Below are 27,603 nucleotides of genomic sequence, written 5' to 3'. Positions count from 1 at the left end.
CTGGAGCCGGCGGGTGCCGGGGAGCGGGCTGCACCCGGTGGTGGTGGCCGGTGGCCGCAGGGTGCCCAGCCACAGGAGGCGGCAGCTGTTAACTCACGGAAGAAAATACTTCCCATGTGCTGGTACTTCCCGTTTCAACCGGTGGTTGGTTAGATATTAATAGCCTCTCTATTTGGCTGACAGACCAGAAGAAAAACCCCAAAACATCGGGGTTTTGTTCCGCAGTTCCTCACAGCTCCGCAGAGATACGGGAGGCTGGCAGGTCGGGGAACCTGGGGAGACCCCGGCGGCTCCTGGGCGCCGGCCGCTTCCGTGTGTCTCCACCCATGAGCACGAACCTTTCGCGCTCGTCCGTGCTCTTGCAACCCACGCTCCGGCACCGGCCGGGCCGCTGCAGGCCTGCCCGGACACGCCGCTCCTCTCCGGCCCGCAAAGCCGGCGGGCACCGACCCCGCCGAGCCGCCCGCCCCCACCCACGGCCGCCGCTGCCTCGAGATGGCGCCGCGGGGGCAGGCGCTGCGCACCCCGGGACATGTAGTCCGCGCCCCCCCGCGCCGGGAGGCGGGTTTCGGCCGAGCCCCGGCCGCTGGGAGCCGCCGGGAGCGGCGCGGACCCTCCCCCGGCGGCGGGGCGGGGCGGAGCGGGGCGAGGAGGGGCCGCGGCGGGGGCGGGGGGTCCCGGGAATGCGGGGCGGGCTGGGCCGGCCCGGGGGAGGGCTGGGGAGCCCGGGGGAGGGGCCCGGCCGCCCGGCCCGCCCTATATAGGGGGCCGAGCGAGCAAGATGCTCACTGCCAGTAGCGGGGCCGCGGGCGTGCGGGACGGGGAGGCGGCGGGCGGGTAGCGCCGTGTCCGGGCTCTTTTCCCGGCGTGTGTGGCCGAGGCAGGGCGTGGGGCTGCGGCGGCGCCCGGCTCCGAGTGCGAGCGGCACAGAGAGGGGGAGCCCGGCCCCGGGCGGCGCGGCGGGACCCTCCGCAGCGGGAGCGGAGTCTCCCTCCCTCCTTCCCTGCCCGCAGCGGGAGGTCCCGGGTAGGGGCGGCCCCAGGTTGGGGGGAGCCGGGCGGCGAGGAGGAGCCGCCTCCGCCGCGGAGAGGCTCCGCGCCGCCGGCGTCCGTCCCCTCCGGCTCCGCGGGCGGCCGTGCCGGGACGCGCGGGTCCCCGCGCGCGGCCGGAGTCCGGCAGCATGAACATCCTGCTGGAGCTCTTCGTGGTGACTTTCAGAGTGCTCTGGGCTTTCGTGCTGGCCGCAGCCAAGTGGCTGGTGCGGCCCAAGGAGAAGAGCGTGGCGGGGCAGGTGTGCCTGATCACCGGGGCGGGCAGCGGCCTGGGCCGCCTCTTCGCCCTGGAGTTTGCCCGGCGCCGGGCGCTGCTGGTGCTGTGGGACATCAACACGCAGAGCAACGAGGAGACGGCGGGCATGGTGCGCCACATCTACCGGGAGATGGCCGAGGCGGCCGCCGCCGCCGCCCCCAGAGGTAAGCGGCGGCCTGCCGGGGCGGGCTCCCCGGGCTGGCCCCGCCGCCCGGCCCGGGCCCGGGCGCTGCCCCTCGCCTCTCACCTGACCGGCCGCCGGCCCGGCCCCGGCCCGGGGAAGAGTTAGACGAGGCTGCGCGCCCGGCGGCTCCAGCCCGGAGCCGCGCTCACCTGAGACCCGCCGCAAGGTGAGCGCGGCCCCGGGCTGGAGCCCGCCGGGCGCGGGCGCGTCAAACTCCCCGTCGGAGCCTGTGCCAGCCGGGGCCCGCCTTGGGCCCGGGCGCCGCGGTGGGGAGCGGGGAGCCGAGCCCTGCGCCGACAGCGGCGTTAAAACCTGCAGCTTTGCTTAAAACGCTTTGGCAGCAGTAGTAAATAGACGAGTCCTTGTGTGCTGTGGTGACACCAAAGTAAATAGAAGTTTTACTGCAAGGGAAATGCGTTCGCTGTTTCCGCTCGACTACTTGTTTGAATGTCAAAATACAAGAATTTTATTCCCCCCTTCCCCCTCTGTTTTCTTGTCTCTATTCCTTAGTAGCTGGAGATGGAGAAAAAGACGCGCTGCCCCATTGCAACTTGCAGGTTTACACTTACACCTGTGATGTGGGCAAAAGAGAAAATGTCTACTCAACAGCTGAGAGGGTCCGCAAGGAGGTTGGCGAGGTGTCTGTCCTGGTTAACAATGCTGGTGTGGTCTCTGGACACCATCTTCTGGAGTGTCCCGATGAGCTTATTGAGAGGACCATGATGGTCAACTGTCATGCACACTTCTGGGTAACTATAAACTTCTTTCTGCTGCCTTTCATGTCAGTTAATTTTGGGGAAATTAACTGCTGTTGCTTAATGCCTGTTGTCTTGAGTTTTGCACTTGCTTCCTTTCATTGGTAAGCTCACCACTTTGGGGGGTCCTTTTTTTAACTTACTGTTCTGTTTAACAGGAAGGGTGAGTATTAAAGTTATTAACAAATAGTTTTAAATCAACTATGTTCTCCTAGAATCTAGAATTCTAAGCCTTGTGCCCTTTTCTGTAGAATATGAAATCCTTTGCAAGCATAACCTCTGAGTCTGCTTAAAGGTTGTTACTGTTAATGCATGGCTTCTCAGCCTTCCTCCCATAGTCTTCTGCCAGCATGTTAGCAGTTTTAAGATGCTGTTTTAATGATGGTTACAATAGCAAACTTGCACATTTCTGGAAAAAATACTTAAAACCCCTGCTGGAAACGTTGTTTGAATTGCCTTGGAGGCAAATTGTTCCTTTTGAAGGCTGGGAGGAAAGGCGAAAAGGATTTCTCAAGAAATCAAGCCAAGAACACTTTTTCAGGAATCCTGCATATTTGTCCTCATAGCTTGCTCTGGGAGCTGCCAGTAGAAGTAAGAAAGTCTTTAATATGGTTTCTGGGGTGATAACGTCTCCATAACTAGCAGATGTTAATCAAGGAGAACAAGCTATGTGATATTACTTTTTTGTCTGTCTAAATCTTGTTTTCCTGTGTGGTTTATTTTTAAACCCACAATAGTGTGGAGTTACATAAATTGGAGTGTTGAAGGAGAGCATGATGCACACTCGGGTTAGCATTAGCTGTCAGACTGAGCCCATTGTTAGTACTAAAACTGTTCTTTGGTCCTTCAAATAAGGTTATGAAATACACTTGCATAACAATCAAAGGATTAAGCAATCTGAAATATACTTCAACTTAAGCCTTCTTTGGCTGCTCTTACCTTTTCATAATAAAATTTTGTGAAATGCCTCATCTTCAAAACTTAGAAGGCCCTCCCAGACCTAACTTTTCTAACATGGAAGTGAAATGCTGTTTCATAACCCTAAAGGAGCCCCTTAAAGTCTCTGCTGTGAAACACTTAATGGCAGAGCAGTCTTTTTCCAGTGTATTGTAAAGCTTGCAGAGAGAGTGCTTAAACTTCAGTGCACACGAGATAATGTGTTTAGAAACTCTTTTAAACTCTGAAAGTATATTTTAAGACAATTTGAAAAGTTCTGGGAAAGCTCATATGACTTCTTACAACTAAGAGCTCTGCGTGTTCCCCTTCATAAAAGTTAAATTGATGCTTAAGCAAACAGAGATGTGCACTGGATTTAATGACTGTTATTGATGTGGTTTAAATGCCGAATTGACAAAGTTTCCAAGAACTCTAAATTATGACATCACCATGAATTAAAATATGGGAGGATCCTAAATTCTCCAGCTGTTCTTCCTTCAGACCTAAGTCATACACTTATTTATAACATTGTTTCAGAGACCTTTTTAAAGCACCCTCTGTGTGTTCTGAGTCTCTTACAGTAATAGAAAACTAAACTTAGTCTAGTATTGCTATGATAGGGTTTCCATAACAGTTTCACTCATCTCTGAATGTTACAGTGTGAAGTGACTTTAAAAAAATTAATTACTCCAGGAAGGTATAGTTAGATCTGAACTGTGGAACTTGAGATCTTGGCTTAAGCTTCTAAGCAGCAGTCAACACCCTTTATATTTAATTGAGGATCTGTTCATATGTACACATCCTGCAGATACTGTGTTCTGCTTTGCTTTTCCTTTTAGTTTTTGCTGTTGGCAAAGCTTTTTTCCTTGTCTTCTCCTTCATGATCCCAGAAAAGGTTGGCTTGACCAACAGTGGGTGGACTTCTATTAAAAGTAATAGTACTTAATTCATAAGATATCATCTGAATCAGCTGATTTGAAGCCAACTTTTTTTGATGCAAGTCAGTGCTGACTTAAATAGAACAATGTGTCTAGATGTGTGAAGTCTTATACAGCTAGTCTTTTCCATGTCAGCTAAACTGGTGGTCCAAAAGCAAAGCTAATACTCTGGAGCATTATGTAGACTTTTAACTATTCTTGGAGGGTGTTTTGTCCAAAAAACTGTAAATGGATTTTATAAAGACATGGATCTTACATGTAACATTGCTTCAGTAGTTAAGTGTCTGTACTTCCTGGGTTTTTTTAATGTGTGATGGGAAATTCTTCCTCATCCCTTGACTTAATCAAGCCTCAGTGTGCTTCTATATAAAAACCTAAAATGGGGTTCTAGTACTGTCCCCTTGAAACATCAGAAATAAGATTGGTTGTCTGCTCTGTGCAGAATGCAGGTAATCTGAGCTTGCTTTACATTAGCATCCACAATCTAAAGGCTGCCCAACTTCTGCAGTGGGCAGTGACATGAAAGTCTGTCACTGGTTTGCTGTTGTGACTCCAACTGGGCTGTGTACCGTATCACAAACTGGCAGTCAAGAGAGCCTTAGCAGTGTGCCACAGCCTAAACAGATGCTTTCCATTTTGCTGACATTCATGATTTGTATAATCCTTCCTGTGAGTGTTCTATATAAACATGTCACCACTGCATCATGTAGCAATTTCCACAGCATAAAATCCACTGCAGTATTAAAAACCTGTTATTTCATGCTGTGATAACTTGAATGCTTCTGATATTGAAAACATAGGGACAAAATCCATTCCTGGTTTGAAACAAGCCAGCTCTGGTTTAGTATAATTTGCAGATGCATAAAACTGTAGCAGAAGTGTAACACTATCTTTCCTGTTGCAAGAATGACTGACTTGGTTGCACTTGTCAATTACTGGAGCTGAACTTCCGCAGACTAGGAAATTTTCTTCCTGTGATATGTCAGGATTCAAATTTGAAAAATATTAAATCGCAGTATAAGATAAAGCTGTTGCTTAATCAGTTTTAAGTGAATATAGGAGTAACTGATTTTCTGTTTTGTGGTTTTACAATAAAGGTTAAGTAAAGTATCAAAATGTGGTTTAGATCTTGGAACTGTATTCAATAAAACTACTGTACAGACTCTTATTTCAGGACAATTAGAGATTCTTATACCCACTCTGACACTTTATTTTTCTGGAAGAATAATGCTGTTGCTGGATAAGTAACATCAGCATAGTACCTGGGAGGTCCTTCTAGACTTGATCATTGAGTGAGACTCGTGGAGGGGCAGGGGCAAGATGATGATCAGGGTCTGAAATTCTGTGACACAAAGGTCCTTCTGTACAGCAGATCTTCGGTATTCAGCTCAGAGAACAGTGATCTGCATTTCCCTGTCATGCGGATCCCCAAAACTTTCAGCTTAAATCTCTCCTCCTAGAGGAGTTCTCTTCAACTTACCAAAAGGGGGAAGCAAAAGCATTCAGCTCCAGCTCTGTCATATTTATAAAAAAAAAAAAATCCACATAGTGAGAGACTAGGGCCCAGAATTTGAAGACTTGTGTACTGCTGTCTTAACCAGAGTAGTTATGTTCATTCACTTATGAACAACTTGATTTTTGGAGTTATGCAGGTATATTTATCTTTGTTGGAATTGAACAAATCTTTTAGGTGGCCTGACATTGATACAGGAAGAGATAAATACTGAGTAAAGAGGGAAATACTACTCAAGTAATTAGGGCATTCATAAATAGTCTAAACATTAAATATAATGCAGTTACTAAATCAAATACCTCTTTATGCAGCCACTGTAGTTGTCAGTCTAATTAGGCTGGCGGGATTGCTAAAACCTTGGAAAATTAACAGTGTCTTATAATGATCTGTAATGTATCAATACTTACATACTGTTATTCTAGTCTCTTCAAGCTCCCTGGTGTTACATAAAGCTTACTTATGCCTATAGTTTTAGTTTAAATATGGGAGTATTACACTTAGTGTGCATACTGAATCTTATACAGAAGAGAAGACAGCTTAAACTACGTTACTTGAAACTATACCATGCTGAGTCTTGTGGCCTGTTGGCATAGCAGTTTGATTTTTGTCTTCATTGCTGGGACTCTTAGTATCTATAATCAAATATAGACACAATATTCCACTGATAGACCAGCTAGCTCTATTTAGCATTTTGGATGAGCAGAATTAGCAGCTTTAATTGATTTTTTTTTTATTTCATGATAACATATCCCAAGATGTGTAGTTTTACTTACAAAGTTTAATATACAAGTTCTTGACTGTTTTCTTTGAAAAAATGAGTTGGATCATGTTCAAGCAAAACATGTGCCTGTGATCCAAAAAGTGTCATCAAAACTAACTCTTCCCTTGCAAAATGATTCCAACTACATGCCACCAGTAAATTACCCTGGACAGCACATGTGTTTCATATACTGTGGTAACATGCTGGGTAGTGAATATGAAGGAAAAAGCAGTTATACTCTTAGCTATGAAAATAGTCATACTAGTTGCACTTAAAATTTCTAAGTGCTTTGGTATGGTTTTGCAGTTCATATGTTCTTGGGTTCATTTCTCAAAATAGAGGGATTCTGTCAATTGAGAAAATTACTATCTTCCAGATGCATGCTCTAGAAAACTGCACTTTTCCATTTTATAAAGGAAAGTAGTTAACACAAGTTTTAGAAAATAAATGGATGGATATGTTTTTTTGGAGCTTGAGTGGGCACAAGACTACTGGTTCAGAGCTTTCCTCACAGATTTGTTTTATGGTCTACCAGGAGTTTGTCTAGCACTGTCAAGCACAGTTGACATCAGCATGCAATCGTTAATTTTATAACCTGTATCTTGCAGTCTGTATGTATCTGCAGCCTAGCTTTGTAGTCACATTTTAGTTGTAGCAATCATTTTCACAAAAAGCATTGAAAGTTTTTCAGTTTTCTGATCCTTTTTGGGGGGACCACCAGCCCAAACCATTTAGTTAGGTAGCTGGATGTCTAAGCTTTGACTGTAGAAGTGATCTTACCAGTTTCAGAGTAGATGGGAATAAGGATAAAAATGACTCATCAAACAATGTACTCGCTCATCTGAAGAGTCAGAAAGCATAATTAAGCACATTGCAATGGGGTGGTAGGTGGGTCTTAGTCTTATGAAAAATGCCCCTTCATTTGCCTTATGTAGGAATCATACGAACTCAAACACCTATAATGGGGATTCCAGAGTGCTGCCCACCAAACTGTAGTTGTTCTACAAGTTGCTCAGCTCTAGCCCCCGAGGTCTATTGAAGCTATTCAGTCATGTCTCTCCATTGTCTGCTGTATTTTGATGATAAAAGAGTAGTCACATATCAAGGACTCTGAACAAAACAGCTTATAGCATTCTTGATTTGTTTAATTAGCAACACTTCCATCAGGGCAGTGGGAAAATTGTATCAAAGATTCTTTGAACATGTTATTTACAACACCAACCTTCCTTGTGTGGTGGAGAATGCGGACCTCCTTTCTTCAAACAGCAGCTGAATTCATGCATTTCCCTTCCTTCTCTTTAATGATGTGAAGTATTTGATTTTTCATTCCAGTCAGTTAACAAATCTGAAATGACCATTCAGAATGTTTTCCTTAAACTGCTTCAGTTACACCCGGGCTTTTGCAACAGCTTCTCTCAGGCTTACTTTGGCAATCAATTTGCTGTGCCATTTGAAAGGTGCGTGGATCTTAAACTCTCAAACAACAGAAACTAGAGATTCTCAGGTTGTGACCCGTGGATTGTTTGTTGCCTGTAGATGGTAGCATATGGTGTGATCAGCCAGTTGCTTTCATGCACTAAAAACTATATGAAGCTTGTAGAGTTTAGGTGAAAACAGTAATATATTTCACAGAAAAGCAATGTGAAAATTCCATTAAGGAAAGGGAAATTGTTCTGAAGAGACTATGCCAAGACTTCTCAAGCTATTTGAAACATATTTGAAGTATTAATCAATTATTAGCTGCTTGCAATTCTACAGCTATCTAAAATAATGCTGGAGTTGCAGTATAGCTTGCAGAGGTAAGGCATGTGGGATAGTCTCATTCTTCAGACTCCTGTGACTTTTTCTGAGGGTCGGAGGCTTGTCAGCAAACCGTATGAATGCTCTCAGGATTGCTAATCTACTCTGAAGAAATGGTCCTGGATGAACGATCAGCACGATGATTAAATTCCTGCTGCTTATGGAATGAGGTAGGTCGGCTGAATAAGCAGAAACTTCTGCACTGACTTCGGTCTGATATTATGCTGTTACTTGTGATGGATTTGGGGAGACAGGAAAACCTTGGATGGAATGATAGTCTTTGCCAGCATGGTGCCTAACCTCAATAGAAGTGGGGAGAGTTGCTCTTCACAGTTTCAGTGAAATACTCTGTCTAAAGGATTATATGTGTGCCTTTCTTGTCCTGTGGAGGTTAGGAGAGCAATGGAGCTTAAAGTTTCTTCTGTCTACAAGTAACGTCTGCTTTAATTTATGAAAAGCAGCTAAGTTAATGAGATCTTATTATGTTATTAACTTTCTGTAATAACCAAATGACTACAGCAGACTTCTAGAAGACAGGCATATTCATGTGTTCAACTGTGGAGAAAAGCAGTCCTAATTATGATGTGGCTAAGTGTCCTGCTAACCTAGTGTTTGCGTCACTGTCTAAGACCTGTCTTAACTGATCTGTGTGGGTGAGCAGTCCTTTTCTGTAGCTCTTAGTGTCATCAATTACTCTGACTAGACAGGTTGAGGAAAGATGAATGTTATGTTTTCTAGCACCATCCCTGCCATTTTAGCACTGCACTTTTAAAATCTTTTCTACTTTTATCTTTATCAGCTGCGAAGTATTATTCTTTCCCAATGCTTCTCATGCTTTGATTTCACTTCTGTTTTTTTTTCTGGGGGGAGGGAAGGTTTTTGTTATGTATCTCTAGTACTAAACCTTTCCACAGTCCTCTCTGTGTAAAAGCCAGAGCATCACTCTCTTGATAAACCTTGCTCCCTTGACCTTTGAGCCTTTCTGGCTATTCACACTGATGGTAAAGCTGAGTTACTGATACCTGTCTGTCTTCTGTGAAAAATAGTAGAGGCCTTTCTGCAAAGGCAAACTGAAGCTGATTTACGTGTGATGCTATATGCTTTTACCTGTGGTTTTAGGCTTCTTAGTCTGTTGAAAAAAAAAGAAAAAGTCTTTCAAAATGCAGTTACAATGTAGGTGAGTAGGCATAGACTTTGAGATTGTTTTTCTGAGGGTTTAGTTTGAAAGAAGATATGTCACAAACAGGGGAGAGATTTACATCTGTGCTTACACTTCTGAATGAACACTCTGTTCTTGTAAATAATTATATTAGTATAATGATTTATATGCCAGTCAAATTAACACTTGACATGAGTGAGTTATCACAACTGGGATGGGAGGGCATGGTAGGCCAAGGAATGCTGGAACAGCTGTGCAGCTGAGGTGGCTGACTTGGTGTGAGCCTTTTGAAATTCAAGTTTGTTTGGCTGTTGAATTCTGCACCTAAATGTGCCCTAGTGCTGGTCACTTCTGCCATCTGTTTGAACTTGTGTGACAGCTTCTCGAGCACTCCCCTTTCAGCACTGGTTTGGAAAAGCACTTCAGCATATGCTTAAAACTAAGTTGTCCAAAATTTTTGTTCACTTAGGATGAAACTACAAGGCAGCTTAGTGGTGGCAAGCTGTCACATGGGACTACCCCTTGAATCTGCATCTTACCTTGTGCTAGTTTTAGTATTCATCTGATCCTTGGGTGAGCCAGTTCAGCTTATTAACTTGTCCGGAGGGCAGGGAGGAAAGCTGTTAATTCTCTTGGCCAATTTGATTAGGTTTTTTATTTAGAAACTAGAATCACCTCATCAACATTTCAGACTTGGACTAGCCAGTGGGGTGGGGGGGGTGGGTGGGGGGGGAAGGAATAGAATAAAACTACGTAGCTGTGAACAGGACCTCTGTGGCTGTCTAATGAAACCTCAGTCTTGGAGAGATTTTCTAGAATACGATTTACAGGCTCTAAGTAGTTAAGTAGTCATAAACGGTTCCAAGCTATAGCAAATCCGCCACTGGCATAACAGCCTGAATGTAACAATTCAACTTCTAAAGAGATTGCAGTATTTTAATTACACACTATTAAAAACCCTAAGATAAAGGTAAGTTAGTTTTCTGAACACATCAAATAATGTTGTATTAACAGCTTTAGCTTATTTGCCTTGCACTGATACTATGATTGCTGTTGTGTACTGTCAAGAGCAATGATCTCTTGTGCCTACTGCATGACTTCTCTGGAAATCAGTTGTACTAACACTGAATGTGGAAAAACCAGGCCAGAGCTGTGTTTCAGCTTGTGGGAAATGAGCATAGTTTCCACAGGCAGGCTGAAAACTCATCCCCTAAGAAAGTAAGCAGTTTGCTTCGGTTAAAATGCCTGTGCAAGTAGAATCTTTGCAAACTGTGTTAGTCGCTGTTTTGGTCACTGTATTAGCTGGAGGTTTTTTGTCACTTTAGCCTTTGTTGGCTTATGAAGTGAAAGTTTACCTGCTACAACTATTTATTTTCTGCACATCCTCTTTTGGAGGGTGGGGAGAAGTATTAAATACCTTTTTTTTTAAAAAAACCTCTAAGCCCCATGCGTTTTTAAAATGTTACTTCTCATTCAGTGAGTTACTTCATAAGAAGTTGGAGCCTTCTAGGATCTTGCTGTTTCCTAAACAAACTTTGAAGCCAAATTTCAATTCAACTGTTATCTTCTTTATTTTTCTGTTTTCAGTAAGTAGGACTGTTACATGAAAAAGGAAGGTTTCGTTCTAATCTTGTTCCTCTTGTGAGATACTCAGTTATGGCATAATCACTTTCCTTTTTATAAAGTAATTGATTCAAAACAGTGACTTAGGGACTGAGTTGGGGAGGATGAGTGAAGTGACTTGGCCTTCATCTGCATGCAAGCACTATAGCAATTGCAGTGCTATGGAGGTACTGGCCTTAAGGTATCTAGAAACTGAGACAGTCTTTTTCTGTTTAGCCACTTCTTGAAAAGTCATAAATTGTAAAACATGATGACTTAATATTTTCCGTAAGTAGTTCTGACAGTACTGTTGTCTAGTAATTTTTTGGAAACATGCAGACTAAAATACCAAATTTTACTAAATATTCCAGAGGATGACTAAGCTTATGGCAAGCTGGAGAAAAATGTGTATTTAAAAGTTGGATTGTGTTTTTGTTCACTGAACAGAATATTCTGAGGTCTTATCTAATAGTTGTTCTAAAATGAATTTATGTGCATTTTTCACTGACTCATAGGGGCATGTTTTCATTTTTGTCAAGATTATCAAATAGCTGGCAATAAATAACTGCTCTCCAAATGGTTGGACATTTGCTGCAAACTTGTGCTAATGAAGGTGAGGGACTAATGTGTTTGTTACACTAATGTCAACACAGCTCTGAAATGCTACAAATCCTTTGACACAGCCATTTGTCAGTGCATAAACAAAGTAGGTTTTCTAGTTGCTTGACTTCAACAGGGCTTAAACCAGCTTTTGTGAAAAGGAGTAGCCAAGTGTTAACTTCTTGTATCACTTGACCAGCAAGCTAAAGTTAATTTCAAATTTGACATTTGAGTAAATGCAAGTTAATTTGTCTTTACTGATAGATCTGCCTGTGGAAGAATACAAGGTTGGTGGTGCTACCTATTGGGATTGTAACTTAAGTTCCTAAATTTACAGGAGTGTAACTGGGCTGTCACAGCCATGTTGGAGCTCTGTGTTAGTCTCGGGTATATGGAAAGCTCAAATGCTGACATGGTAGATCTGAGCACAAGGATTCACTTTCTTTAAACTGCATGTTACTTTTCAGTGGCTGCTGCCAATTGTGTAATAGTTGCTTTCAATTGAATAATAATTGTGGTTTGGTAACTATGATAGTCTGAGAGTAGAGTAAGATTCATATTTGTGGAGAGTATATATCAACTTGTCTAATAAGATGCCTTTGGGCAGAAGAGGTCAGCTTTTGACCATGACTACTTTGTAAGCTTCAGTTCTGGTGCTTGGTTATGCCTTAAACTTGTGCTGGCTGGAGAAGTCTGTGCATGTACATTTGTTTCCACGTTTCACTTCAGTCTAGACTTGTACCTTGCTTGTTTTGCCGTGTAAGGCAGACTAAACACATAGCTGAGCCTCCAGCAGCCCTTTTACCATGCCATCTTAACTACTACTGATCTTTCTCAGCTTTTAGATTAGTTTGGCATTTGAAATCCACAACAAACATAATTGGCAACTTATGTTCTGCACTTTCACACTGCTTAAGTAAAGATACTGTCTTTCTCCCTGTTCATTGCTAGCTGTCGAGAATCCAGTATGATTGCCCTGTCCAAGCCTTAAAAGCCATTAAAATTTAAAGCGGGCAGAATTGTCTGTGAGGGCTCAGAATACCCTTAAGAAAATGGCAAGGGAGTGTAGTTACTGGAGGGCATCTAACAGCTGGAGGGATATCATTAGTTTTTGAAAACAGTACAGTATGTGAATGTTCTGGACTCAGCTGAAAATATGTTAAGTCCACAAGAAATTCATCTAGGTGCTCTGTACTGCTTCATTGGACCCTCTCTCCAGCTGAAAGGACTTGAGACCAAAGGAGAAGTAGAACAGACACTGTTTGACAGAGTAGGAGAATTTATTACGGGCAAGAGCTCCTGTAAGGAGAGATATGGCAGGGAAATCAGCATCCTTTCCGGTTAGTTAAGATTCTGTGTTGATAAACTTGCAGTTAACATAGGGACAAAGAGTGCAAGGTCTCTGCTGGCTTGTGAACTTCTTCCTCTGTGAGATGAAGAGGAATGGACTGTTGAGCATGGAGTGTAGTAGTGAGTAATCACAGAATGGTTGAGGTTGGAAGAGACCTCTGGAGGTCATCAGGGCCAACTAGAGCCAGTGGCTGAGGACCATGTCCAGATTGCTTTTGAGTATCTCCAAGGATGGAGATCTCCACAGCCTCTCTGGGCAACCTGTGAGAATGTGGTTCTCACATCAAAGATTTGCAAACTCTGGAGGGAAGAGGTCTAAATATCAGTGACTTAAACAATGATATATACTCCTGCATATATATGAAGCAGTTGTACATCAACAAAGTGATATCTGCAAGCACAGATGAAAGTAGACAAGTTGATGTGCCTTTGTGGTAGTATGTTTATAAGCATGTCTATTAAAGTCAGCTAGACTTCCACAGAAATGACTGGTGGCATCTAGTCACTAGAAAGATCAGACACTTTACAGGACAGGCCTGTCATCTGAGGATGGAAATTATATAAAAAGCATGTAAAGCTAAAATCTGTTTCCTCTTAGGAAGAAAGAATATAAAAGTTCTCAGGAGCAGAAAGATGGGGAGACTACATACCAGTAACATAAAGGCTCTAATTTCTGCTTGCTGGTATAGAAATAACAAGGGTAGTTCAGCTTGAATACCTGAACTTCTTCATGCCCAGAAAGCTTATAAAGTAGTGGCCTCTCTAAACAGAAGTGAAATGTTCTTAAGGAGAAATCAGGGCAACCTTTGACTCTGCTATGTGTATCTAAACCCATATGCTAGGTAAAGGTGCACTCAATCTAGAGTGATGCAATGGTGAGGGGTGCAGAAAAGCTTTATATAAGGGAGCTGGGAGTTTGAATGGTAGCAGACCGTTTTAGGTGATGATACCTTTTCCACCTTGACTCTGAAGCATGAATTGTATTTAGTGGTCTTGAGTACTGAACCTACACTTCAGACAAGAGGGAACAAAGCTGTTTTCTCTTCCAGTCTTAGTTACCCAATTTGGGGTAAGATCACAGGAAATGAAGCCCTTGAAAGAAAGGGGAGGGGGAGACAGTGTAGTTGGTATAGTGACCTGATAAGGTAACAGTAACAAAAGTTTCTGTTGCAATGTCCTTCCCCTAAGCACTTTCATACCCCACTTTGTAGACACAACCCTTTCTCAACTAAGCCTTGTTAACGAACTATACAAAAGGCAATTTAGCCAGTCAATGTTCAGTTGCCCTAGGCATGGCATAATTAGTTCTAGTAGTAAAGAGTGGAAATCAATGATTAATGTTTGAGAGATAACTAGTGGTATTAGTTTCCTGTGTGTTTTTTTTCGAATAGTGTTACTTATCTTATCTTTACTGTCTACCCATTGTAAACAGCTTTGTGGCACTAAGTTCTGATTAAGGAAACTACTTAATTCAGTTTCAGCTTTCTTCTGATATACTCAACATGAGTTGACTCCATGTAAGAGGAACCAATACAATAACTGAACCATTCACAGGACACAGTGGTAACTATTGGCTTTGAAAATTGAAGAAATTTTGGAACTGGACCCTAAATACTACAAATGCTAAATGAGGAATGGAAATAATAATGGAATATTAAATAATGGAAATATGGACTGTAGCATACTTGTTCTTTAGCAACTGGTATGACAGATGTTTGTTACTACTAACAAACCCACTTACAAACTTCAGTAAATAAGATTTAATCTAGTTTGTACAACTCTGGTGCTTCTCAGCTGATTAAATATGTCTGTGGAGAAGCAGGGGATTTTATGTGTATAGATTGGTCATGAGAGTGGAGAAAACAGGAATGTTAATTACTAACATGAATTAATAATGAATTAAAAAAATAAGTGATTCAAATAATAGCTTATGTTTTTACTAAGCTAAGACTTCATGTACTTCAAAGCAGTATTTCATGTAGAGTTGGAGAGAGGAAAAAAGATGCTTATTTCTCTGTAAATCAAATACAGTTTTAAATTAACTGATGTTGCTTTTCATTGTGACTTAATTCTTCAGGGTATTTATTTTGTTACCTTCACCTCTTAACCTGGGTAGATCTTATCTGTAGTTTCACTCTGTCTGCAAATGCAGGATATCCAAAGTATTGGGGGGGGTGTGTGTGGCTTTGCTTCCTTGTTACTCGTCATCATTATAGACTTCTGTTTTAAGTCTATCTCATTCTTTCATGAGCTTCTGGTTGCAAGGCAACTGTAACATTATTACTGTGCATGTATGTTAAGCATTAACTGCTGTTGCAGTTCAATATTAAAGGAATCCCCATGGCCCCAAAACAGTGGGTTTTTATGTGAGGGACAAATAAAGCTTTAGTGAGAAATTGAAGGTTGTGTTGCCTGCCAGGAGCTAAATAACTAGGGGACTCCTTTTGAGACGAAATATTGGAAGGTCTAGCTTTTTTGTTTTGAACGCAAGGCCTTTTCAAGGCACACTTGAGGGCAATCCTTGAATAGTTTCCTTTCATGCTTTTAATACAGCTGTCTATGGAATCTTGGCTTGAGGATGTCATGTTTATCTCCTGATCTTTTTTGCTCCAGAAGGATCTGGGTAGACCTATCAAAAATCCAGAGGAATGTGTGACTTTATTTTTTAATTCATTACTTCAGAAAGACTGGGTAATTCTGGCCTATTCTTCGTTATCGTTTCTTGGGAATAGAAACTGAAGATCAAACTTAGTGCTAATTTCCACAGCTATTCAAATATTTACTTAGACAGTGTCTAATTATCCAGGAGGGGCCCAGCACTTCTTGAAAACAGTCAGCAGCGACATCTGAGGTCCTTTAAAGTACAGCTCTGGTCCCTTATGTTAGCAAGGTCAACAGTAGTTGTAGACTTCTGTCTACCTTCTGTATTCAGCCTGTTACTGGCAGAGCCATGTCCTTTGTGCTGTGTGGTCTCTCTAGTCTTCAACTCTGTACTTGGTATTTTCATGTAGTCTTAGCACAGTTGCTAGTCTCACCTTAACCTAATATTTCAGAGATGCTTGCATAATGAAATTTAAGAAGGATGTGGAGATACTATGGGAAAAGTAATTGAGATGATAGTGCAAATGTTAAGTAATTACTCTCAGTTCTCAATGGAACCAAATAAAAATGCTAGAAGGAAAATAAATGGTTAAATCCAGGCTTGTAACCGCATGGTTTGGTGTGTGAGAAGGCATTTTGGATATAGCCTCTAACTTGAATAAATTTTCCTTTGAGAGTTACACAGTTCTAGGGTGTACTTTAAAGGCCTCTTCTAAAACTATTTGGCTTTCACTGTAATCCTGTAAGTGAAGTTTTACCTTGTGTTTATAAAATGAATCTAAAGTGGTTATCTTCTGAAATAAGCTGGACTGTATGATTGTACCTGAAAATATATATTTACTGATAAGCTTGCCATAGGGTTTTTCTTCCTTCCAAGCACCTCTTTCCCTTTTAATGTAGAGTAGTGCATTAGTGCTATACTGCCCACTTCGGACAAACCTACTTTAAGGCAAGGCTGCCACAGCCTGTCTGCTGAAGAGTTAGAGGTGCTCTTTTGTCAGACCTTCATGCATTACTTCTCAGTTACTGGAATGGAAAGAGAAATTGGGGTATGTGGAAATCTCTGTATTTCATTCCATGGTGGAGTGAGTGGCCCCATGCTGTTCTGCGCTGGAGTAGGAGAACCTGCAGTGTGTCCTGCTGTGGTCTGTGAAGAAGAATGGAAAGAAAAGAAGGCTGAATGTCCATGCTGAGGGGGAGAGAGGATATAGCGTGTATTTTAGACAAAAACGTGGAACAACATTTTCTTGTCACCATCTCTGCTTCATGATAGTAGTTACAGTATTAGCTAACACGCATGGCAGCAGGCTGTTATGACCTCTGGTACCTTAGTTCCCAGAGTTGTCTGAATGAGTCCTTGACTAATCACACCAATTTTACTTCTTGGGTCTGGCCTAATAGTGTTTAACATGAAGATGAAACAATACATTTACCCAAATGTTGCACTCATTTGCACTGTTATGCAGCTGTCCCGACAGTCAGGAATAGCTGTGGTTTGGGAAGAAATCTCTTACCTGTTATACTGGTACACCACTGCTGTTTTGATCAGACCCAGAGAAATAAGCATGCTCCATCCTCCTTACCTGAAGGGGCTGTATGGAAAATGAGCTATGCCTTTGGCATAAAGGAATTTCTGCCTTACAGTAAAGCAGCTTGTTTATGCCATCAAAATAGTTTAAAAGGGCTGTTGAACATTGACAATAGGCAGAAAGTATGAAAAAAAAAAACTGTATTGAGAAATAGAAACTTAAAGGACCTGTGTGGTGGTACCTGCTTTATTTCTTTCTTGATTATAAAGACCACTCTCTAAACATGAGGTAGCATGTACTTTTCTACTTTGGTGTGCTTTCTGCAGTGAGTATCCATTGTCTTGAGCTGCATACAGCTAACATTGTTTTCTGTGGATGCTTGCTTTCTTCTTTAAGAATAATTAATCCAAAATTTAATTAAAAAAATCACTTTCCCAAACACAGTATTTCTTCATATTCTCATTTGCTGTATTTAGACTAATTTGTCTTGACATTGCAGCTGTGCTGTTCTTTGTGTTGCACAATCTTTTGAGTTTTGTTTCATTAAGAATGGAACTAAAGAATTTGGGGAAGGGGAGGGAAGAAGTGCTAGACTGTTAGAAGTTAATTTGCCGTAAACCAAAATGTTGAGAACAGATTACGAAAGCTATGAAGTGACATGTAAATGCTTGTTCAGTTTCACACTTGTGAGAAATAAGTCATTAAAGCTGTGTGCACATGAAATAGATGTTTGGTTACAGCTACTGAGAATAGTTTGTTCTTACTGGTATATTCAGAAGCATAGAGGAAAATGCTTAGAGATTAGGAACTAATCTCTAGGCTCCAAAAAACTTAAAGGTTAAACTAGCTCAAAAAAACTAGCTCTACTCTGTTTAGAATAGCTTCATATGTTCTATCTATCCTACCTAGTTGCTGTATCTAAACTATACTGCACGTTAGAAAATGCACTATGCTTTTGGGGTTTTTCATTTTTTCTAAAAAGTAAAAAGAAAGAAAAAGCTAATTCTGAGTGAAGAGGATGCTTAACTTCAGTTTCTTAATGTTGAACACTGCCGAACTTCCCTCATTCCTCACCCTGATGCATCACAACACAATTCCTGTCATCCACTATATTCGACTTACTGGTTTCTCCTCAGTGTTGAAAAGTGTGTTATGTTTGTCATTAATAAAAGACCCAGCTCTGATTTTAAGTACTTAAATATTTTGGTTATATGTCTTCCTCTGCAGCTGTGACAGGTACAACTGAAACCTAAAGGACCAAACCAGAAGGCAAATAGTTTGATTAAATCACTTGAGTTGATTTGAATTATTTTGGAGGCCTGGTTCATGACCTCTAATGCCATGGCCAAAACACATTTCTTTCTTGGTATCTTCTAACACTTTTTTTACGGAGGATTGGCATGTCCATGCATTACCTCAGAAGACTAATGTGGGCCGTGCTACCTGTTCAGACAAACTCCAGATAGGAAGGCCACCCAGGAGGCATCTTACCCAAACCAGTCAAGCTCTTAACTAGTTTCTCAGCAGTACAACAAGTACACAGAAGACTTCAGGTCTGGTAGGCAGATGTAGCTGAAGCTGAAAGAAACTAGAAACAAGAAACTAGGTTGATCTGGTTTATGTAACAGGCAGGAAAAACTGGGGACCAGAGTATGGAGGAAGCTGCTTTGATCATGGAAGTGGGCTGTGCCAGAAGCTCAGTAAGAGCACTGATTTATTTGGGGATTGCTTATACCACGAAAGAGAATAACTTCACTTTGGGATTGTTTTTCCCAGCAAGAGGAGGCTGGGAGGAGCAGTGGGCAAGCCTTTACTCTGAGACTGGAAATGTGTCCCCCCGTAGGGTGTGTCTGCCTCTGACAGTGCTTGTTTTCAAGTACTGACTCCCAGCTGTTGCAGATGGCTGGAGGATGGCAGCAACTGAGATGACTTTCTCTGACATCCATTTAGCTGAGATGTTGATAGTTGACTGCTAAGTTTTCTACATATGATAGTTGTGCTATCTTTATAGACTGCCTCAGCTTCAGGTTTTAAATGGATTTGTGGGATAATGTCCCATGGCAAAGGACAGGGCCCTGCTCTGGACAGGCTGTTTCAGAACACTGAGGTCTCATGCAAAGATTTCCATGAAATGCTATTTGTCTTCAGAGCAGAGGAGCAGTGTTTTTTCCTATGTGGCCATAAATGGCCTTTTAAGAGATGACTTACATGAAGTGACTGTAGTTCTGCTGCTGGGAGTTGTTCGGTCTGCACTTGAATTGCTGAAGACATCACCCAAAAGTGTCCTCAACAGGGTTTATGCATCATGTGCCAATTTTCTCTTGGTTGAAAATGGGTTACATTAACCACAATCTCTGAAAACTCAGTCTTTGTAATCTTTATGCTTTGAAGGAGTTTAGCACAGTTGAGCAGGCTTTCTGAAATTTACTGCTCTGCAGTTGTTCTGGTTATTTCCCATATCTATATATATGCCTGTGAAAATTCTTTTCTTCAGCTACAGATACAGACATTTATGAACACCTAGTTATAGTTCATCATATTTAAAAAGAAAAAAAGTTTAAAAAAAGCAGTGCCATACTAAAGATAATAGAAAACCCAGTTCAACAAAGCTTGGAGCACTTGCCTCTTGGAAGAAAGCATTGATTCGTGCATTGAAAGCAGTAGGAAAAAAAAATCTATTACTACTTCTTTCCTTTCTTTCTCTCCCCCAAGACAAACTCCAAAGTGAGTGCCCCTTCATTTCTGTAGTTGTGGTGGTTTGCAGACAGAGCTTTAGTCTGCATTATCAAGCTTTCTGGCAATGTGAGGTGGCAATCATTCATTCCAATGTGATGTGGACAGATAACTGAGATGTAAGTGGAAACCGCTGATGGAGCTGACTAATGCTCAGAAGGGGAGCAAATTGTTAGCAGGACTGAGTTGGGAGCATAGATCTCTTACAGGGATAGCATACACACCATCAGTGTTGGGGTGTGTAAGGCAGGCTGCAAAGAAATGGCACACTGTAAAACTTCAGTGCTGTCCAAGCGAAGCCTCCTACCTTTTCAGACTGCGCTGTCCTGTGATGACTGGGCTTTGTTGCCATGCAACATGGGAAGAGGGGCTGAAACTTTGTGTGCCTGGCACAGATTAGTTCAACAGCAAACTAAATTCTTGTCTGAGGCTCTATATAAGAGGTTTAGAGATCCCTGCCATGAGGAAAGAAACAAATGCAAGGCAGCTTGCGCTCAGATTATTTTTTATAATTAGCTCTGTTATAAAGTTATGACAGAATCTAGTTGTATGAATCAACAGTAGAAAAGGCAAGGAGTCAGGAGGTCTGTTAATCTTCTATCATCTGCCAGCTGTCCAGTGAAAACACTCTTTTGTGTGGTGTTAGAAGGTCTGGATTAGTCATTTAACACCTGCAGGCAAAAATGTTGTACAAGAACATGTGAAAATCATTAGAGCAAAACTGTCCTGACGTCTGTGATTGGAAAATGCAGACAGCATAAGAATGGAATTAGATGGATTCAGCTGTAGTTTGCATGTCTTTTTAAGAATGCAGCTGACACGACTCAGACCAACAATTAAGCAAGTAGCAAATATTTAAGGGGCATTTGCGTGCTCTGGGTTTGGATCCAAATTACATGGGAAGACCAGGTTTCTGGGAGGATTAAGCATTTGTGGTACTGAGTGAATAAGAATAGAATAATAGCTCTGTCATTAATAGATTTATATATTAACTAGGCATGTTTGTGATTAAAAATTGTCTGAAGTTCTTTGGCATTTTAAAAGTGATCTTGTACATTGACAACCTAGAAGCTGAAGTCATAACTACACATACTTTACTACTTCATTGATCTTTTTAGCATACTTAATACTTATTTAAAAAGGAAAGTGTTGAGTCAGCTTCAGAAAACAGATCTGAGTCTTCTGGCTGGGGTTAAACCATGACAATGACAAAGGTAGGTATTCTAGCAGGGGTGATCTTCTAGCAAATGCCTTCAATTTATTGCTTAAAATTTAATTTTTTAGAGGTGTTAACTCTGACTTGGGTTTTTACACAGAAACAAACTTTTTTATAATCAAAGCATACAAATTGGAGGTTAATCGCTTTCATCTTGAGACTTGTTTTGTTTTATTTTGAAACTCTTAAAATAAGGAATTGATAATAGAAATGTATATCGGCAATGCTTATGTATAAGCAATGCTTATGGATACTAATAAAGATGGAAAGTAACTTGAACCAGCAGATGTTTACTGTATTATATGTAAAAAGTAACATCAGCAAAAGCTCTGCATTTAGTATTTCCTTTAATGTAAAATGCCCAAGATGGTAAGTTAATTGGGTAAAACTAGACATACCTAACTTACAAAACACACTGTCAATAATTAGAACTGATAATTGGTACTGGTCTTAACACAGATGCACTGGATGGTGTAATTAAACACTTTGCATTCCTTTTTCTGTCTTAAAAAAATGTGACTTCCATTTTAGGGTCAAATTATCTCTTTCTGATAACTAGTCTCTTGCAGAAAAATAAACATGTCTGAGCTCAATTGATCTTTTAACCTTAGGATTTCTGGAGATATAATCCTTGCTGCCTCGCTATCTGAATTCACAAACAAGCTGTAGATTTTTCTGTTGGCATTTTTGACAAACTCAGAAGTTCAAAACCTGTACAGTGATCATACTGCTAAATTCTTGATAATAAACTGAAATAGAGGTTTTGAACACTTACCACTAATGTAGTATGTTTGTGATGTGGTTTTTTATTTTGTGGTTTTTTGGTTGTTTTTTTTTTTTTTTTTTTTTACTTTGTAGACCACTAAAGCATTCCTTCCCAAGATGCTGGAAATGAATCATGGACACATCGTGACAGTTGCAAGTTCCTTGGGCTTGTTCAGTACTGCTGGAGTGGAGGTTTGTTAGCTTATAATTAACAATAAATTTGGCACTTCTTGCTTAGGATAAGCTTTTTTGTATTACCAGCTAGAGAAAATGAAGTCAAATCTTCAAAGATACTTGAAAGCTATGGTGCTGAGTACCTTATCAATACATGGCTCCCTGTGAATGGGATCCGCAGGACTCTGGCAGTCACCATATTCTACTTTGCAGGTGGATTTGCCACTTAGAGTGAAAGCCTAGGATGGCTAAGGATCTCAGAATGCTAAATGATAAATGATAATTACCTGATGAATTTAGGAACCTGAAAGGTGCCCACCTACTTACTCCTGTCAAGATCTTCAGTGCTAAGCTTGAAGGCAAAGGCAAGGATTTTCAAAAGTAATGTTTTGTTTCCTGTTTCTGTGAGGAAATGGCTGTCAGCCTTTCTTCCAGAATATATGGCTCACCTGCTTTTCTAGGCTCCCACTTTATAAGCATTAGGTTGTCTAGTTGCTAGTAGCTGTTTCGGAACACCAGTTTGAGAGACTTGTTTGGTACATAAAACTAGGTTAGGATTAGAGCCTATTATCTTGCTTTTTGGGTCATTAGCACAAATGGAAGTGTGAACAAAAAGCCTTCGGTTAGTGCAAATGAATTAATGTGTCTAACAGAATAATGGTCATATTACCCTCATGAGCACAGGCTTCTCTGCATATAGGAAAGCCTCAATCCAGGACCTTAAACTGCAGTGTTTCATAACAGAAATGCATGAAGCTGGCGTAACTTAAAGCTTTGTATAGTATTTACTGTCTTGAGAAAACGACAAAGAATTTCCTAGACTGTAGGTGTGACCACCAGCAGAAGTGGACACATCCAGCAGAAGTGGACACATCCAACAGAAAACTCAAATGCTACTGCTGTCTATGCAAATTTTTTTTAATGTTGCTGAACTTAGTTTTTTGAGATATATGAGCTATATCCTCTTCTGAAAACTAAATAATACACTCAAATCTCCATTGTATCTTCTGTTGAAACTAACCTTAAAAATAAAGTATTTAAAATTTTTACACCTATGCCCTGCCAACTTTCCAAGCTTTTTCAAATCTGACCCAAGGTAGTATTAGGTGTCTCAGTCCTTTGTTGTAATATTTAATATTAAGCTAACCAGTAACTGGAGTAACTTGCCATGTGAGCCTGCCTGATTCAAAGACTTGACTCCAAGGTAATATCTTCCTACATTCAGCGTTCCTGCTTTCATGATTCTGTACTAATTGCTTCAAAAGTAAAATGATAAATGAGTTGATGTGATGCTCTATTCAGTGGGTGTCTTTTGTTGTTGCTTTGAAAATCTGTGCAGAATTGCTTCAGATATGCTTTGGCTTTGAACATGATTCATATCTGTCCTTTTTAAGTTGCCTTTTTTTTTTTTGCTTCATTGCCAACACAGGATTATTGCGCCAGCAAATTTGGAGCTGTAGGTTTCCACGAGTCTTTGAGCCATGAATTGAAGGCTGCTGAAAAGGACGGAATCAAAACAACTTTAGTCTGCCCTTATCTTGTAGATACAGGAATGTTTAGAGGGTGCAGGATCAGGTGAGTAAAATTTTCCTTCTGCTCTGTGTAGTGTCATAAAAGTACTTGAAGGTAACTAAACTGTTACCATTAAAATAAGTATTCTATCTGCTTTGATGTATGTTAGTGTGAGACTCAAAAAAGAGACTTTCTGAATTCATTGAGAGTCTTCTGTCCTTTTGTACTTAGGCAACACAAGTTTTGAACTATAGTCTTTGTATCTGAGCCATGAATATAAAAAAATTGAAGTCTTTGTCCCTGCTGAGGCCTTCCAAAGAGAGTGAGTTAATGAACTGTTCACTGAGGTCTTTTATGTATCTTATTAATCTGTCTTAATCAAATATTTCAGAAAAGAAATTGAGCCTTTCCTTCCACCCTTGAAACCAGAATACTGTGTGAAGCAGGCTATGAGAGCTATCCTTACAGACCAGCCAATGATCTGCACACCTCGCCTCATGTATATGGTCACCTTCATGAAAAGGTAAGAGCTGAAGTGCCAGTTTGTTGCAATACAATCTACAGAATACTAGTAAAATACATGAGCATGTCCACTTTCTGGATATAAACACCTTTCCACCCACACAGGCCCTAGGTGCTGTTCTGTTAGAACGTATGAGTGCATTCTCTTTCTTGGCTTGCATGAGTGTAAGTTGCTTGCCTCGGAAGCTCCGTAAAACTGAGATCTCGTGTATTTTGCATCCTCGTTTTACCCTTTTAGTATCTTTCGTCCTCCTTAGATACCTATTTTCTTTTCAACAGACTTTTATTTCCATTGTTTGAGTTCGTCCTTAGGAGTGGGTCATGAGGCAGCTTCCAGCAAAGGAACCTTTAGCTGTTTGTCTCTAGAACCAGTGTGTAGGAGGCCCTACCTGCAGATTGTCTAGGACTTGTACAGAAATAGTAGATAAACTGAAAATCTACACATTTGTATACCAATTTTCAGAGTCAAAGTTTGGAGGAAGGGCTATTTTAAAGGCATTGCCTCCTTTGTTCTAACACACTACAGTTTTTGGATGGGAACTCTGTTTAATCTGTAACCAGGCTGACATTTCAATGATGCAGGGTAGTACAGGAGTTGGCTCAATTCCACTGATGCAACATCACTTGCATTCTAGTTTGCAGAGAACAGCTTCACAGCTGTCTGTGTTTTTTGTTTTAAATCTGTAGTGTGTAGGAGGAACCTTTAAAATACAGCATTGACTTATTTTCCTTCTGTGAGGGATGGTTGAAACTGAGACCCTTGTTGATTTTTATTCCACTTGCAAGGCAGTGATTCTCCTCTGCTTCAGGTCTTTCATGGTGGACAGGCTCACGAAAGACTAGAGGAGCCTTCACTGCTCACCTCTTTCCTGGAAGAATGTATGTGTCTCTTCTGCCAACAAATCAAGGACACTGTCAGCATCTTTAAGAACTGTCTTCTTCAACCAGAAGCTCAGAGGGTGCTTCAGTGATCTGTGCAAAAGCAGTGCCTTATGCAGCTACAGTCACAGCCTTATACAGGCCCTCCAGTTGCTATGGCACAAGCAGTACTACTGGCAGTGAGGACACCTGTACCAGTGGTGTCTACTCAGCTTGTCAGTGGTCATTACTCCTAATGGCTAGATTCTGTGCACTGCTTTCCACTGAATGAGTGCCGCTGTCTCCAGGGGCTGAGGAAATCCCGTCTTCATCTTTCACTAGAGCCCCTGAGGACTGCACTTGAAATAAAAGTAATATTTTGTGGATGTGAGGAGGAGGGGAGGGTCTGTAGCCAGGTATCCATCACATAGTCACCTCTTGGAATTTTATCAGGAGAGGGAAAAAAGGAAATTGCTCTCTTTACTTTGGACCTCTCTTTTTGAGGATGAATGAGTTTAGAATATAAGTCAAGGTTGTTAGACATCTGGTGATCAAAGAACGGCATTAAGTAACACTAATCCCACATTAAAGAATATCTTAAATGTCTGATGACCTCTGCTGATGTGGCTTTGAGCAGATGCTTTGCTCTTAGTAGGCCTTCTGTGATGCCCTTGCCCCCTCTCACCTCTTTAAAACAAGCTATCATTCTGCTTGTGAAGAAGCAGCAGAAAATCTGGTCTAAGTAGGAGGCATGTGAATAAGTAGCTTCTTCCTGCTTTCTGCTTGCCTGTGTGGTTGGGACTGTAGAATTTCAATTTTCTCTGTAAGTATCCCTGGGGGGGGGAGGGGGGGTGAATCCTTTAAGTCTCTTAAGAAGCCTCTCCAATAGCTATTATGTTGCTTTCAAGGAGATCACGTGCATACTGTAAGCAGACGGTTTATTTTATTCTGTCTTCTAACAATTTTATAACCTCTTTTTCACAGTATTCTGCCCTTTGAAGCAGTTGTATGCATGTACCGATTTTTGGGAGCAGACAAGTGCATGTACCCTTTCATTGCTCAAAGGAAACAGGCTACAAACAACAATGAAGCAAAAAATGGAATTTAACACTGTTTTGGATGGACTAACATTTATAGGTGAATACGATGTTATATGACTGAATTGCAAAGTGCACTTGCATCTAACAGATGCAAATGTCAACATCTTACTGTGGCATTCTCTTGGGTCCTAAACCTGTGTATTGAACTCTAAAAATCAATGTTTTTTTATATACTGTAAATAAAACTGACTAGAGTACTTGGAAAATGTGATAGGTAAGCAAAGTGAATTTACAATGTAGCTGCCACCATTGTCCTTTAGAATATCACTGTATGTACAGTAAACTAGTCATACTACTTGTAGGGATGCACTGTGTGATACCTCTTTCTCAGCCTGCCAAGGCTTGTAAGAGCTGTCTCCCACTAGAAGATGCAATGTTTCAGAAATTGTCTTTCCCTATGTTGTTTGGGAAGGGAGAGGAAAGGAAGTCTTGAGATTTAAGCTACTGCTCGTGACCTTTTAGCAAATTCAAGGACAGTTTCTGAACGCATCTCTTCACTTGTTCACCCAAGCTCTCTAAAGGACACATGGCCAAATTGTGGTGTAATTCTCTTTTGTAGCAACTGTGTGTGTTCTATTTAAACAAAGATTAAAAAAAATATGTAAATCTCTGCCGATTCAAAGGCAAGTGAATGTCTCAAATACTCTCAGAGCAAACTTGTACTGGGCATCTGGTTTTCTAGGAATGTGGTTAATGATTTAAACTGACTTTTTTTTCAAGTCACTTGATTTGAAATATGCTCTGTTCTGTTTCCCTCTATGTCAGAGTCCAATCTGCTGTTATGGACTATGTGTTTCTTTTCTTCCTCCTCATTCTTACTTCTGACAGAGTTCTCCCACCCCCCAAGGAAGCTGTTGTATTAAATTTCTGTAACTGGACTTGTGCCTAAAAGACAAAGCAACTCAGCTGAGATACAAACTGTTTATGTAAGTGCTGGTCATATGCCAATTATTAGCGAAGGAAGAATAGAATAATGCCTGATGCAACTCTACATACAGAATATGGAAGGGTGTAAAGATTTTTTTGAGTTGTATTCACATTGTAGAACAGCAAATGACATTTTTACAGTATTTTTTGTAAAGCGAACAATTTTGTGCCTTGAATTTGGTAATCTGTATTAGTGAAGCATTGTAAAAGTGAACTTCTACCTCTGTATCTTAATGTATACCATCCACTTGTAAACTACTATTGGACAAATTGTGATTACTTTTTTAGAATGTCTTATTAAATAGTGACCAATGCCTGTGGTTATTAAAGTGAGCCACCTTTTCCTTAAAACGGTGATTGGAATGCTTCCTTTAAAGACTAAATTAATGCAAACTACTTATGCCTGTTCCATAGCTCTTTAGTATCAACACAGTTCAAATATTTATTGCTCAATTTGTGTATCCACTTTGTCAGCTACATGGTTTACAGTGTAATCTCTTAAGTCTATCAGTAAGTACTGTGAAATTAGGCTTTAGGAGCTGACAGTTTTCTCTGGTTTCTAAACTAATCAATCAAGTAACAGGTCAAAGAGCTTTTGAAGAACACTAATTTTGGTTTTCTATGGAGCTTCATTTAGATCTACATAAAAACAACCTGGTGTGAATGCAGTTTTAGTGAATTAAAAAGCCAGTGTAGTTTTAGTACAGCTGTAGTTATTACTGCATATATATAGCATACATATAAAAAATAGGTATCTGTGT

The 27,603-nt window shown here is 41.1% G+C and overlaps 1 protein-coding gene across 2 annotated transcripts; it reads left to right on the top strand.

Moving 5' to 3' along the window:
• The first annotated feature begins 802 nt into the window (after nt 1-802).
• On the top strand, nt 803-27,193 carry RDH10 (retinol dehydrogenase 10). 2 transcript variants are annotated; one of them, XM_074817434.1, is made up of 6 exons: nt 803-1,472; nt 2,006-2,241; nt 21,843-21,941; nt 23,353-23,498; nt 23,827-23,958; nt 25,800-27,193. In XM_074817434.1, the coding sequence occupies exons 1-6, from the start codon at nt 1,181-1,183 to the stop codon at nt 25,921-25,923; spliced, it is 1,029 nt and encodes a 342-aa protein (XP_074673535.1). In that variant the 5' UTR covers nt 803-1,180; the 3' UTR covers nt 25,924-27,193. The 2 variants fall into 2 exon arrangements, with proteins under 2 accessions (XP_074673535.1, XP_074673525.1); XM_074817424.1 differs by having other exon boundaries at nt 2,003-2,241.
• Nucleotides 27,194-27,603: the final 410 nt, after the last annotated feature.

This window comes from Strix aluco, chromosome 1 (assembly GCF_031877795.1).
Source record: "Strix aluco isolate bStrAlu1 chromosome 1, bStrAlu1.hap1, whole genome shotgun sequence".
Classification (NCBI taxonomy): domain Eukaryota; kingdom Metazoa; phylum Chordata; class Aves; order Strigiformes; family Strigidae; genus Strix; species Strix aluco.
Note: the sequence above shows the minus strand (reverse complement) of the source record. Positions and strands in the feature narration are given on the sequence as shown.